The sequence below is a fragment of the Grampus griseus genome (genome assembly GCF_964374135.1).
Source record: "Grampus griseus genome assembly, chromosome: 1".
NCBI classification, from domain to species: domain Eukaryota; kingdom Metazoa; phylum Chordata; class Mammalia; order Artiodactyla; family Delphinidae; genus Grampus; species Grampus griseus.
This window is the reverse complement of record NC_139017.1, coordinates 36842750-36858382: the sequence shown is the minus strand read 5'-3', so window position 1 is coordinate 36858382 and position 15633 is coordinate 36842750. Positions and strand designations below refer to the sequence as shown.

Here is a 15633-nt window from a genome sequence, read left to right as displayed (position 1 = left end):
CCCAAAACAGGAGCAGCTAAATATATAAAGCAAATACTAACAGACACAAAGGGAGAAACTGACAATAATACAATAATAGTAGGGGACTTCAACACCCCACTTACATCAATGGACAGATCATCCAGACAAAATCAATAAGGCAACAGTGGTCTTAAATGACCGAACAGACCAGTTGGACTTAACAGATATCTACAGTACATTCCATCCCAAAAGAGTAGAATATATTCTTTTCATGTGCAATGGAACATTCTCCAGGACAGGTCACATGCTAGGACACAAAACAAGTCCCAACAACTTTAAGAAGACAGAAAGTATATATCAAGCATTTTTCCCAACCATATGGAACTAGAAATCAATTGCAGGAAGAAAAATGGGAAAAACACAAACATATGGAGACTAAACAACATGCTACTGGGGGTGGGGGAGCTCAATGAAGAAATCAAAGAGGAAATCAGAAAATCCCTTAGACAAAATCTATGGGATACAGCAAAAGCGGTTCTAATATGAAGTTTATAGCAATACAGACCTACCTCAGGAAACAAGAAAAATCACAAAGAAAGAGCATAACCTTCCACCTAAAGGAGTTAGAAAAAGAAGAACAAAAAAAGTCCAAAGTCAGCAGAGAAGGAAGGAAATAAAGATCAGAAAGGAAATAAAATGGAGACCAAAAAAACCAAAAGCAACAGAAAAGATAAGTGAAACCAAGAGCTGGTTCTTTGAAAAGATAAACAAAACTGATAAACCTTTAGCCAGGCTCATCAAGAAAAAGAGAGGACCCAAATAAACAAAATAAGAAATGAAACAAAAAATAACAGCTGATACCACAGAGAAAAATCATAAGAGAATACTATAAACAGCAATATGCCAACAAACTGGACAATCTAGAAGAAATGGACAAATTTCTAGAAACATACTACATTCCAAGACTGAATCAGGAAGAAATAGACAATCTGAGCACACTAATCACTAGTAGTGAAATTGAATTTTCAATTTAAAAATACTCCCAGCAAACAGAAGTCCAGGACTGGACAGCTTCACAGGATAATCTACCAAACATATAAAGAGGAGCTAATACCTATCCTTCACAAACTACTCCAAAAAATTGAACATTCCCAAGTTCATTCTACAAGGACACTATGACCCTGAAACCCAAACCAGAAAAGGACACTGCCAAAAAAGGAAATTACAGGCCATAACTTTGATGAATACAGATGCAAAAATCCTCAATAAACTATTAGCAAACTGAATTCAATAATATATAAAAAGGAGGGCTTCCCTGGTGGCGCGGTGATTCAGTCTGCCTGCCGATGCAGAGGACACGGGTTTGTGCCCCGGTCCAAGAAGATCCCACATGCCGCCGAGCGGCTGGGCCCGTGAGCCATGGCCGCTGAGCCTGCGCATCCGGAGCCTGTGCTCCACAACGGGAGAGGCCACAACAGTGAGAGGCCCGCGTACCGCAAAAAAAAAAAAAAAAAAAAGATATACAATCTATTAAGTATAAAGACCTAAATGTAAGACCAGACACTATAAAACTTAGAGGAAAACAGAGGAAAAACATTCTTTGACATAAACCACAGCAAGACCTTTTTGACCCACCTCCTAGAGTAATGAAAATAAAAACAAAAATAAACAAATGGGACCTAACTAAACTTAAAAGCTTTTGCACAGCAAAGGAAACCATAAACAAGATGAAAAGACAAACCTCAGAATGGGAGAAAATATTTGCAAACGAAGCAACTGACAAAGGATTAATCTCCAAAATATACAAAGGGCTCATGGAGCTCAGTATCAAGAAAACGAACAACCCAATCAAAAAATGGGCCGAAGACCTAAATAGACATTTCATCAAAGACATACAGATGGCCAAGAGTCACGTGAAAAGATGCTCAACATCACTAATTATTAGAGAAATGCAAATCAAAACTACAATGAGGTATCACCTCACACTGGTCAGAATGGCCATCATCAAAAAATCTACAAACAATAAATACTGGAGAAAAGGGAACTTTTTTGCACTATTGGTGGGAATGTAAATTGATACAGCCACTGTGGAGAACAGTATAGAGGTTCCTTAAAAAACTAAAAATAGAACTACCACATGACCCAGCAATCCCACTACTGGGCATGTACACTGAGAAAACGGTAATTCAAAAGGACACATGTACCCCAATGTTCACTGCAGCACTACTTACAATAGCCAGGACACGGAAACAACCTAAATGTCCAACGACAGAGGAATGGATAAAGAAGATGTGGTACATATATATCATGGACTATTACTCAACCATTAAAACGAACAAAATTGGGTCATTTGTAGAGATGTGGATGGACCTAGCGTCTGTCATACAGAGGGAAGTAAGCCAGAAAGAGATAAACAAATATCATATATTAATACATATATATGGAACCTAGAAAAATGGTACAGATGAACCTATCTGCAGGGCAGGAATAGAGACTTAGACATAGAGAACAGACATGTGGACATCTGAGGGGGGAAGGGGAGGGTGGGACAAACCGGGAGACTAGGGTTTTTTTTTTAATTATTTTACTTTTGGCTGCGTTGGGTCTTCGTTGCTGTGCATGGGCTTTCTCTAATTGTGGCGAGCGGGTGCTACTCCTTGCTGTAGTGCGCAGGTTTCTCATTGTGGTGGCTTCTCTTGTTGTGGAGCACAGGCTCTAGGCACATGGCCTTCAGTAGTTGCAGTGCACAGGCTCCAGTACTTGAGGCATGCGGGCTCAGTAGTTGTGGCTCACTGGCTTAGCTGCTCCACAGCACATGGGATCTTCCCAAACCAGGGCTCGAACCCGTGTCCCCTGCATTGGCAGGCAGATTCTTAACCACTGCACCACCAGGGAAGCCCAGAAGAAGATTAGGTTTGACATAAATACACCACCATGTGTAAAATAAATAGCTAGTGGGAACCTGCTATATATAGCACAGGGAGCTCAGCTCGGTGCTCTGTGATGACCTAGATGGGTGTGATGGGGCAGGGGGGGTGGAAGAGAGGTCCAAGAGGGAGGGGATATAGGTATACATATAGCTGACTCACTTCATTGTACAGCAGAAACACAACATTGTAAAGCAATTATACTCCAATTTTTTTAAAAAAGGAAAAGAAAAAAAAATAAGCAACAAGGATATATTGTACAGCACAGGGAAATATAGGCATTTGGAATAACTTTATTTTTTCGATTTATTTATTTTTGGCTGCATTGGGTCTTTGTTGCTGCGCACGGGCTTTCTCTAGTTGTGGCGAGCAGAGGCTACTCTTCGTTGCAGTGCGCAGGCTTCTCATTGCGGTGGCTTGTTGCAGAGCACGGGCTCTAGGCACGCGGGCTTCAGAAGTTGCAGCGCGTGGGCTCAGTAGTTGTGGTGCACGGGCTTAGTTGCTCCGCAGGATGTGGGATCTTCCCGGACAGGGATCGCACCCTTGCCCCCTGCACTGGCAGGCAGATTCTTAACCTCTGTGCCACCAGGGAAGCCCCATTTGGAATAACTTTAAATGGAGTATAATCTGTAAAAATACTGAATCACTTACATATCTATATGTATTAATATCACATATACAGGCAGATTTTCCAAAGAAAGTTTGGTAGGAAGTAGTTTGGAACTCTGTTAAGGTATTTTACCAACCTAAAGAGGAAATACCTTTTAAATTCCATCTAATTCTACATTAGCACCTTGTTACTATAACAGTAGTAGCAATTTAGGACACTGTAAATGTTGATCACATTGTAAAGTAATATCAGTTGTATCCCTCCATTAAAATTTGGTAAACACAAGAAACCAGTTCCTATTCCACCATGAGGAAACCAGTGTGTTGACTCTGCTAGTTGCTATTGTTAATACTCTTAACCATACACTCATGAAATGAATGGGAAGTAACCAAGAGATGGGTTTAGGGGCCACTGTAGCAGATATGGGTTAAAACTCCATTTTATCACCTGACTTTCATAAGCCTCCACTCTGAATAAATGCATGATGTTCTGGTTCCCACAAATTAGAACTAACTCAAGACCAGTTCAGTAATCCCAAAATGTCTAGGAATTTATTTCCTTGTTGCATAATTGCTCTGGTAAACGGCCACAGGTTACTTTGGAGAAGATTAAGAGGAACATACATATTATACTTGCGATGTTAAGGCTCTGGGAATAGGCATTAAATCGGGCCTGTGGGGCTTCCCTGGTGGCGCAATGGTTGAGAGTCCGCCTGCCGATGCAGGGGACACGGGTTCGTGCCCTGGGCTGGGAAGATCCCACGTGCCGCGGAACAGCTGGGCCCGTGAGCCATGGCCACTGAGCCTGCGCGTCCGGAGCCTGTGCTCCGCAACGGGAGAGGCCACAACAGTGATGCCCGCGTACCGCAAAAAAAATATCGGGCCTGGGAATTGGGTAAGAGATGGTGACTACAATATTGGCTCAAGTCAGATCTATAGTTTTCAGTTATATAAATCAAATAGAACCACTTTTGTCCTTTGGATCACACAATCAATTAGCCAAACCCAAGAAAAACAGACCATACTGACCACCCTGTTAGTCCTACTGCCTATTATAGTAACTACACCACCTTTCTAGTCTAGCATTAAGGGAACTACTTGGTTTCTGACACACTGAAGTTCTGGCAACGGCCACGGCATCAAGGAGTCCATTTCAATGTATGCACCTCCCACTGGCGTTCATGGCCTACAGACATACTATAAAGCTTCTCAAGGGTGTAGTTCTCTGCTCAGCAGTGTATTTCTCAATGCCTTGGTAAACAGAGTGAATCAGGCCCTCAGGAGGGATATAGTGAGATTTGGTTGAGCAGATCATATTATAAATCCTCCCCAACATTCCCCCTCCTAAGTCTTTGATTTCCCTTCTCTACATTATATCAAGGAATTTCTAGCATCCTACTTCCAATTTAGATAAGCCATTGCTGAGTCAAAATAACAAGCGAACAGAACTATCCCCAGCTGTTCAAGCTGGCAAACTGAGCCTTAACCTTGGGTATAAGTATACCCATATTGATAACCTGACCCAATTTAAAATTACATTCCTCCCTTCAGGAGCCAGCATACTCAAAATCTATTTCCCTGGTATTCTCCGCATATCAGTATATATGATTAAAAAAAAAAAGCAAAACGTTCTTTCAGGTCACACTTTGTTTCTGTATGTCCTGGAGACAATGGGGGATTTTAAGGATAACAGAACATATACACTGCTTTTTCCCAGGTAACTAACCACCTGAAGTGAGGTTATTAAGCAGTCATACACCAAGGCAGCAAATATCTAAGGAGTTTCTTTCATTTTAAGTTAGGCTCAGTGGAGTTAAGGATTTAAGATACTCATTCATCCAAATCTTTCTGAAACTCTTATTCCAATTCTGAGAATGCCAATCTTTCCTGCCCAGTGTCTCTACTCTCATTGAAGAGACCCAGCAAGACAGCAAATTCACACAATTTGTAGGATCAAACTGTCTTTTATAACAATCTCAGCCTTAAAGTTACAAAGGAGGCTGGAAAAGTGGGCATCTCACAATGTTAGACTTCATACGGAGATTGACTCCCATACTCTTTAGGAAAGGGAAATCACAAGGCCCAGGAAGAGTTTACAAAAGCTGAACATCTAGAAAGAAAGACTGTCTACACTTGCCCACGCCGCTTTACAATCATAGCCATGTTCCCTTTCTCTGTTGCCTCTCTTTCCCCACTCTACAAAGAAACTCCTCTTCTAGCTCAAGGATCCTTTTCTGGCTCTTGGGGGTGGGGGTGGGGGGATGATAAGACTATTAACTTTAAAATGTGAGTAAATTGTAAGTGTGAGTTATCCCAAAACTGTAAACTTCTTCAACCTATTTTATGCAATTGAAGTTGACTGTGAAGAAAGAATTTTATTATTATTGTTTTTTAATGTGCTGGGGTAGATTACTATATAATGGCCCCCAGTGAATCACTCTTTTTTTTTTAAGAGGTCTAGGGGGCTTGCCTCCACCCCAGCCCTTTTTTTTAGAATTTATTTTAATTTTGGCCTGCATTGGGTCTTAGTTGCAGTATGCGGGATCTTTGTTGCGGCATGCAGGATTTTTCATCGTGGCGTGCGGGCTTCTCTCTAGTTGTGGTGTGCAGGCTCCAGAGCATACAGGCTCTTTGTTGTGGCACACGGGCTTCTCTCTAGTTGCAGCACATGTGCTCTCTAGCTGTGGCATGTGGGCTCCAGAGCACATGGGTTCTGTAGTCGTGGTGTGGGTTCCAGAGCACGTGGGTTCTGTAGTTTGCAGCACACGCGCTCTCTAGTTGAGGCATGCGGGCTTAGTGTGCCCCATGGCATGTGGGATCTTAGTTGTCCGACCAGGGATCAAACCCATGTCCCCTGTGTTGGAAGGCGGATTCTCAACCACTGGACCACCAGGGAAGCCCCTATGAAGAGAGAATTTTAGATCATGTAGACCAGCCGTCCCCCACCTTTTTGGCACCAGGAACCAGCTTCGTGGAAAACAATTTTTCCACAGACCGGGGTCAGGGGGAGGGGGGATGGTTTCGGGATGATTCAAGCACATTAAATTTATTGTGCACTTCATTTCTATTTTGTAATATATAATGAAATAATTATATAACTCACCATAATGCAGACTCAATGGGAGCCCTGAGCTTGACTGTCACTTGCCACCCATTGATAGGGTTTTGATATGAGTCTGCAAGCAGTTGATTTATTATGGTCTCTGTGCAGTCAAACCTCTCTGCTGATGATAATCTGTATTTGCAGCCACTGCCCAGCGCTAGCATCACCGCCTCAGCTCCACCTCCGATCATCAGGCATTAGATTCTCATAAGGAGCACGCAACCTAGATCCCTCACATGTGTAGTTCACAGTAGGATTCACGTTCCTATGAGAACCTAATGCCACCGCTGAACTGACAGGAGGCGGAGCTCAGGCAGTGATGCAAGCGATGGGGAGCGGCTGTAAATACAGATGAAGCTTCGCTTGCTTGCCCGCCGCTCACCTCCTGCTGTGCAGCCTGGTTTCTAACTGGTCCATGGTCCAGGGGTTGGGGACCCCAGATAGAGACCCGAGAATAAAATTTGCCAAGTAAAAACATTTCCTAGGAAGTGACATGTTAATTTTAATAGCTTATATTTATGTGAGATTTAGCATTACACATTGTTGTCTTTACACAGATTATATCATATAAGCTTACAGCAAAGCTCAATGAGATTTATCCAATTCCACTCTAAAACTGGCAAATGAAAGAGCCAGGATCCAATCCCAGGCTGACTTCAGTACTCATGCTTTTAGCCACTTGGTGATCAACCCTTATTAAAGGAAATATAGACATACGTAAAGTTTAATTGTCAACTTTTGACTAAAGGCAGTTCCATAGAAACTTCAGGAACAGAATTATTACAAAACTATGGTTAACCACTGGCCTACTGAGCATCTTCCATATCTGAAACCGTCAACCATTCATTATACTTTGGACTCAATTGACAGCAAAATCATTGCAAGCGACATTTTGAAGATAACAGGTAAACTTGCATTAAATTCCAGAGCTCTCTCAGTAATCTGTCACAACTTGAAAATCTCAATACATTTGATAAGAATCTATTAAGTGTGTGCTCAACCCTGTAAAGATTTTATTCCATACTTTCAAAGATAAAAGTTCATGTTTTAGAGATAGAAAGGACCATAGGCAACATCAACCCCTTCATCTTACAGAAGACACTGCTAATGGGGTAGAGGAACTAAGACACTTGGCCACAGTTACATCAGATTCACATACAGAAATGAGAACAGAAGGCAAATTTTGTTTGTTTGTTTTTGTTTTTTTACCGAAGTAGTACATATACATTATTTCACAAGTTAAGTAAATTCTTAGAGGTGGAAGGAGTGGGCCAAAGATCCACTCCTTATTTCTACATAATATACTAACAGTCCTCTTATTTTCAATTTTGAATTTTCAATTCAATTTTAGGTACCACCTATTAAATTCCTATATACTAAATACTGTAGAAGATAAGGATATAATTTTCTTATACTATTTTTGAGATGCCTGGTACTATGTTTTTTTACCTCTTTGAACATGTGCATGTGTTTTCTCCTTTCTGGATCTTTCAGAATCCTTTTATCACATGCTCCTGTCCTTGATATGCAGCTTCTTACTATTCTTTGTGCTAGGCACTCTTGGGGTCCTTTCAATCTGGAAACCCAGGTCCTTCACTTCTGAATCATTTTATTACGTTGTTTCTTCAATAATTTCCTCTCCATTTAACCTTTCCGCTCTTCCTAAAACTTTTTACAGTTAAATTTTGGGCCTTCTAGATAGATTTTTAAACTTTTTTCTCTATTTTCCACCTTTTTGTTTACCACTTTCTGTGAGATGCATCTGACTTGCATTCCAATACTTCTGTTGGTCTTAAACATTTTTCCTATTGTATTTTATAATCTCCAAGTTCTTTTATTCTCGCATATTTCCTTTAAAAGATATTATTTTTAATTTGTGAATGTAAGAGTCTGAGGTTTTTTTTTTTTAATAAATTCATTTATTTATTTTTGGCTGCGTTGGGTCTTCGTTGCTGTGTGCAGGCTTTCTCTAGTTGCAGTGAGTGGGGGCTACTCTTCGTTGTGGTGCGCGGGCTTCTCACTGCGGTGGCTTCTCTTGTTGTGGAGCACGGACTCCAGGCACGTGATCTTCAAGAGTTGTGGCTCACGGGCTCTGGAGTGCAGGCTCAGTGGTTGTGGCGCACGGGCTTTGTTGCTCCGCGGCATGTGGGATCTTCCTGGACCAGGGCTCGAAACTGTGTCCCCTGCATTGGCAGGTGGATTCTTAAACACTGCGCCACCAGGGAAGCCCCGAGTTTCTGAGATTTTAAAGTTGGGTTTTTTTCTGCTTCCTGCATTATCTTTTTCATTTTTTCATCTTTTCATCTTTCATCAGTTTTGATCTGTTATAGTTTCAGCCTGTCTTTCATGTCAGAGGCTTTCCTCAAATGCCTGGTGACTTGGGCTAGCTTCTTATATTTCAGTGTGCAAAGGTCTATTCAAGTCTATTTACTGGTGCACCATACTGCAAGGCGACTGAGAAAGTGCAACTTTTTTGTTTGGGTTACCCTCAAATGTCATTGCGGGTTTCTCCAAGAGGAATCCTCCAGTCTTCTACCTAGTGGTCATCAGAATGCCAGCATTCTGGGGACTTTGTATGGGAAGGGAACAGGGTCATCTCAACATTCAGGATGGGGCCCCCTCTGCTATGCCTGGTGTCCCAAGTCTCACACAGCTCTGGCTCATATTTTATAGAGAACCAATCACCCTTCTCCTGATGGGACAATGGAAAGGCAGTCTTCTAGTGGTGAGGATGGTTTCTGTGGATCCAAATACTCCTTATACACACATTCAACCAATCCAATTTTCATGCTCATTTTGTACCCTTATCTTTTCCAGCAGTCCAAGGGCTCCAATTTTTAAGGTTTCTGTGGACATTCCTGATCTTTCTTTATGCTGCTCTATCAGTTACCACTGACCATTCACCATCCATGTGAAAACATTCGTCTTCCCAATGTGCTGACAGCTAACATCTGTCTCCAAAATCCTTATCTTTGACCTGTTGAGTTTATTCATTTTTTTAAAAATGTATTCCTTTGGTACCATCTTAATGGAGTTTGGTTTAAAATTTAATCCATTGACTGAAGAGAAAAAGTACACTTTTAGAAAATAACTTTTACTTGCCAACTGAGCAGTACTTTCAATATATTTTTATTACTGGTCACCAAATGAATAAAATTTAGTCTAAGACTCCGGCCATCTTATGTTTTGCTAAAAGATAAATTTAGCATAATTTAGTAGTATGCTTTCATCTTTACCTTAGGAATTGCCTGCTAAATTGTGTCTAGGCCAATAACAAGCATTAGCCACTGTTACGGGCCGAACTGTGCCCCCCCACCCTCCCCAATTCATATTGAAGTCCTAACACCCTGAGTACTTCAGAATGACTATATTTGGAGATAGCGTCTTTTTTTTTTTTTTTTTTTTTTGCAGTACGTGGGCCTCTCACTGTTGTGGTCTCTCCCGTTGCGGAGCAACAGGCTCCGGACGCGCAGGCTCAGCGGCCATGGCTCACGGGCCCAGTCACTCCGCGGCATGTGGGATCTTCCCAGGCCAGGGCACGAACCTGTGTCCCCTGCATCAGCAGGCGGACTCTCAACCACTGTGCCACCAGGGAAGCCGGAGATAGCGTCTTTTAAGGGGTATAATTTAGATTCAATGAGGTCACTGGGAATGGGCCCTAATCTGGTATGACTGGTGTCCTTATAAGAAATTAGGACACACATGCACAGAGGAAATACCACGTGATGACAAAAGGAGAAGATGTCATCTACAAACAAAGGAGAAAGGTCTCAGAAGAAACAATTCTGCCAACACCTTGATCTTGGAATTCTAACCTCCAGAACTGTGTGAAAATAAATTTCTGTTGTTTAAGCCATCTGTCTGTTCGTTATGGCAGACCTAGCAAACTAAAGCAGCCACCTGAAGTGGAGACTGGTATTAAGGGCTATACACAATGAAAGAATACCACTTAAGATTTTGAGGAGCTCATTTGAAAGAAATTTGGTATAACTTAAGAACACTGAAGAGAGCTCTTCAATTACATTCTGCTAAAATAATCACAGATTAGCTACACAACTCATTTATTAAATCAATTCCTAATTAAACAAAATTACAAAAGGAAGCTTGTGGTTTCTAGCTGTAAACTTTCAAACACATAGCAGCTACAGGAGAATTTCTGTAACTAATAAAATGTATAGCCATATTCAAAAAGGTCACAGTTTTATACCAAATAAATCATCTGTGATAAGAAAACATGCTGTTTGTAAGCATGAGAATGCATCATTAAATGTTTAAGCTGGAAGCAACCTTAGACACCATCTAAGATACATCTCTAATTTTAACTGGGCCCAAAAGGCAAGTAGGGTTAGACTAAAAGTATGCTGAATGGCACTGAAAGTTATATCTGTAACTGAAGACCCATTTGTCTTCTATAAAGGGAGTCATTTAAAAAAATAACAACCTGGGCTTCCCTGGTGGTGCAGTGGTTGAGAGTCTGCCTGCCGATGCAGGGGACGCGGGTTCGTGCCCTGGTCCGGAAGATCCCACATGCCGCGGAGCGGGTGGGCCCGTGAGCCATGGCCGCTGAGCCTGTGCGTCCGGAGACTGTTGCTCCGCAACGGGACAGGCCACAACAGTGAGAGGCCCGCGTACCACAAAAATAAATAAATAAATAACATTATTGAGATATAAGACACTTACCATAAGATGCACCCTTTTAAAATATTATTTAAGGAATTGTTTCAGGGGGGTTTAAATATTCAGAGTTATACAAGCATCACCAACTTTAGAATTACTAATTTTCATTCCCCCAAGAAGAAACCCCATAGCCATAATTTTCAACTCTTCTCCAGCCCTTAGCAATGACTAATTGATTTTCTGTCTGCCTATTCTGGGAAAATACTACTCCATCTTCCTAGAATCAGATGTCCTACATTAATCATTTTATATATTGTTGGATTTGGCATGCTAGTAGGGCTTTTTGTTGTTGTTGTTTGAGATTCATGTCTGTATTCATAAGACACACTGATCTGTAGTTTTCCTTTCTTGTGATGCCTTTGGTTTTGGTACCAGAGTAAATACTAGCCTCACAGAATGAGTTAACAAGTATACTCTATATTTTGCGAGAATTTACAAAGGACTGGTTTTAGTTCTGTAAACATTTGGTAGAATTCACCAGTGTAGTCATTTGGGTCTGGCCATTTTTCTCTGTGGGAAGTTGTTATTTTTTTGTAACTAATTCAATCTATTATAAATCTATTCAGGTTTTCAATTTGTTCTTGAGCCAGTTTCAGAGTTTGTGTCTTTATAGAAATTTGTCCATTTGATCTAGGTTACCTAATTTGTTGGCATACAACTGTTCATATTATTCCCTTATAATCATTTTTCTTTCTATAACGTCAGTAGTTGATATTCTTCATTGCTGATTTTAGTAATCTGAGTCTTCTCAACAGGTTTGTAAATTTTGTTGATGTTTTCAAAGAACCATCTTTGATTTTTTTGTTTTCCTATGACCTATTTCAGTTATTTCTGCTTCAATGTTCCCCCCTCCCTTATGCCTGTTTTGTGGTTAGTTTGCTCTTTACAGTCTTAAGGTGGAAGGTTAGGTTATTAGTTTGAGATTTCCTTTGTTAATATCTACACCTGTAATTTTCCCTCTAAACACAGCATCCTATAAGTTCTACTATGTTGTGTCTTCATTTTCATTCACTTCAAAATATTTTCCAATTTGCTTTTTGATATTTCCTCCGACCTTTTTTAAGTATTGGTTAATTTCCACATATTTACGAATTAACGAAATTTCCTTCTGCTATGGAATTCTAATTTCATTTCATTGTAGCCAAAGTCCATAAACTGAATAATTTTTTCTTTTAATTTACTGAGACTTGTTTTATGATCTAGCCTATCACCGACCCTGGAGAACATTCTATGTCCACTTGAGAGTATGTATTCTACTATTGTTGGGTAAAGTTTTCTCTTGCTATGTTAGGTCTAGTTGGTTTACTGTGCTGTTCAAGTCTATTTCCTTGTTGACCTTCTACCAAGTTAAACTGTCCACTATGAAAACAGCGTGTTGACTTCAACTATTATTGTTGAATTGTCTATTTCTCCCTTCAATTATGCTGCTTTCTGCCTCATCTGGGAATGTATTTTAGGGTCCTGTTGTTTGGTGGACACATATTTACAATTGTTACATTTTCCTGAAGACTGGCTCTTTTATCATTATAAATGATTATGTCTCTACTAACAATTTTTGTCTTAAGGTCTCTTTTTTTAAATAAATTTTTTTTCTTTATTTTTGGCTGTGTTGGGTCTTCATTGCTGCGCTTTCTCTAGTTGGGGAGCGGGGGCTGCTCTTTGTTGTGGTGCGTGGGCTTCTCATTGGGTGGCTTCTCTTGCTGCAGAGCATGGGCTCTAGGTGTGCAGGCTTCAGTAGTTGTGGCACACGGGCTCAGGAGTTGTGTCTCGTGGGCTCTAAAGCACAGGCTCAGTAGCTGTGGTGCACAGGCTTTGTTGCTCCACGTCATGTAGGATCTTCCCAGACCAGGGCTCGAACCCATGTCCCCTGCATTGGCAGGCAGATTCTTAACCACTGCGCCACCAGGGAAGCCCAAGGTCTCTTTTGTCTAAAATTAGTATAGCTATTTAGGTTCTTTTGGTTTCTGTTGAGGTTTTCCACCCTTTTGCTTTCAACCAATCTGTTTCTTTGAAACTAAACATGTCTCTTGTGGACAGCAATATAGTTGCATGTTTTTAATCCATTCTGCCAACTGCCTTTTATTGGACTGTTTCGTCCATTCACATCCAATGTAATTCATAGTAACAGGATTTGTATCTGCCAGTTTGCTTATCGTCTTCTCTGTTATGTCTTATTTCTCTATTCCTCTATTACAGCCTTCTTTTGTGTTAAATGTTAATTTCTTATATACCATTTTAATTCCTTTTACTAATTTTGGAGTTATTGTTTTAGTGGTTGTGCTAGGGATGATAACATCTTAATTTAAAATAATCTGACTGCAGATTAACACCAATTTAATTTCCATAGTCAATAAAACCTTTGCTCCAATATAGCTCTTCCCTCCGTGATGTTTTATGCTATTGCCATACAAATTACAACTATACACATTATAACCCATTCAACAGTCTCATATTTATTACTGTATGTGATTTTCTTTTAAATCAGAAGACTTACAAATAAGAAGTACTACTGCAGACTGAATGTCTCTTCCCCAAACCCATTATGTAATGGTAGCTGGAGGTTGAGCCTACGGGAGGTACTTAGGTTCAGATGAGGTCATGAGAGTGGGGCCCCCATTATGGGACTAGTGTCCTTATAAGAAGAGAAAGAAACCAGAGCTCTCTCTACCATGCAGGGAAACAGTGATAAAGCAGCTGTCTACAAGCCAGGAGGAGGGCCCTCACCAGGAACTGAAGCTACCCACACCTTGATCTTGGACTTCCCAGCCTCCAAAGCTATGAGAAACAAATGTATTCTGTTTAAGCCATCCAGTCTATGGTATTTTGTTATAGCGGCCCAAGCTAATACAAATATACTGTCCTTTATGTTTAATTATGTAGTTAACTTTACCAGTGCTACTTATTTGTGTGGATTCAACTTACTATCTAATGACCTTTCAATTCTGCCTAAAGGATTCTTTAGTATTTCTTGTAAGGCAGGCAGGTCTGCTAGTGACAAATTTGTTCTGTTTTTATGTGTGAACATCTTAATTTCTTTCATTTTGAGGAATAATTTTGTGGCATACAGAATTCTAGGTGGACTTTTTCTTTCAGTGCTTTTTATGTCATTCACTACTCTCCCAGCCACCATGATTTCCCATGAGAAGTGAGTTGTTAATCTTACTAAAGATACCTTGTATGCGATCACTTTTCTCTTGCTGCTTCTGAAAGTCTGTCTTACTTAGCATTAGTTAAGCTTCTGAGATGTGCGGATTCTTTTTCATAAAATTCTAAAGTTTTGCACAATTATTTCTTCAAATACACTTTGTGCCCCTTTCTCTTCTCTCCTTCTAGGACCCCAGTTATGCTAATACACTTGACAGTGTCCCACAGATCTCTGCAGCTTTATTTCCCCTTCATTCCTTTTTTTTTTAATTTAATTTTTATTTTATATTGGGGTATAGCTGATTTACAATGTTGTGTTAGTTTCTATTCCTTTCCTTTTTTTCTGAGAGGACACTCTCAACTGATACCTCTTGATACTTCTGTTCAAGTTTGCTGAATATTTCTACCAGTTCAAATCTGCTTCTGAGGCCCTCTACTGAATTTATTTCACTTGTTATATTTTTCCAAAACAGGATTTCTATTTGGTTCTTTTATCATAATTTCTCTTTACTTTTATTCTCTATTTAGTGAAAGATTACCCTCAAATTTAGCTTTTAAGATATAGTTTCTTTTAGTTCTTTGAACATGCTTTTAAAAGCTAACAAAGTTTTTGCTTAATAAGTCAAACATCTGGGCTTCCTCCCAGACACTTTGTCTCTTTGCATGTCTTGTAAATTTTTGTTGAGACTAGACATTTAATATGATGTGGCAACTCTGAACAACAGAATCCCTTCCCTCCCCAGGGTTTGTTGTGTTTGCTATTTGTTAGTGAACTTCTTGGACTAATTCTGTAAAGTCTGCATTCTTTGCTGAGTGTGACCATTATATTCTGTTTTGTTAGCTTAGAAGTCAGCTAATGATTGGACAGAAATCTCCTTAAATGCCTTCAAACAATAACTCTCCTAGCATTGAAGAAGTGCTCTGTGAATGTGTTGGGATAGGCCTTCAACACTCCAACACGCAGTTTACAACTCTGCCCTAGCCTTCACTTCCTACTTGCAGAGCCTCAAGTTCTGTCACAGGTGAGAATGGTGCCTTCTTCATTTTTCTCTTGGGCATGCATACAGCCTTGCGCATGTGGCCTTCTAGATTCCCAGGAATATGCTGGAGTTTTTCAAAGTCCTCTACAGATATGTCATTCCTCAGCTTTTCCTTTTCTTTTTTGGTCAGTGTCTTTTTAGCCCCAATTGTTATCACTGCCTCAGGCAGCTT

General features: G+C 40.3%; 1 protein-coding gene across 1 annotated transcript in view; it reads right to left on the bottom strand.

Annotated features, from left to right (window-relative positions):
* Positions 1-5756: 5756 nt before the first annotated feature.
* Positions 5757-15633, bottom strand: part of RNF2 (ring finger protein 2) — a 67638-nt gene continuing 57761 nt past the window's right edge. Inside the window, exon 7 of the mRNA XM_082673527.1 lies at positions 5757-6398. Within this exon, the coding sequence (XP_082529653.1) occupies positions 6372-6398 (27 nt within the window). The 3' untranslated portion in view covers positions 5757-6371. The remainder of the gene's footprint in view (positions 6399-15633) is intronic.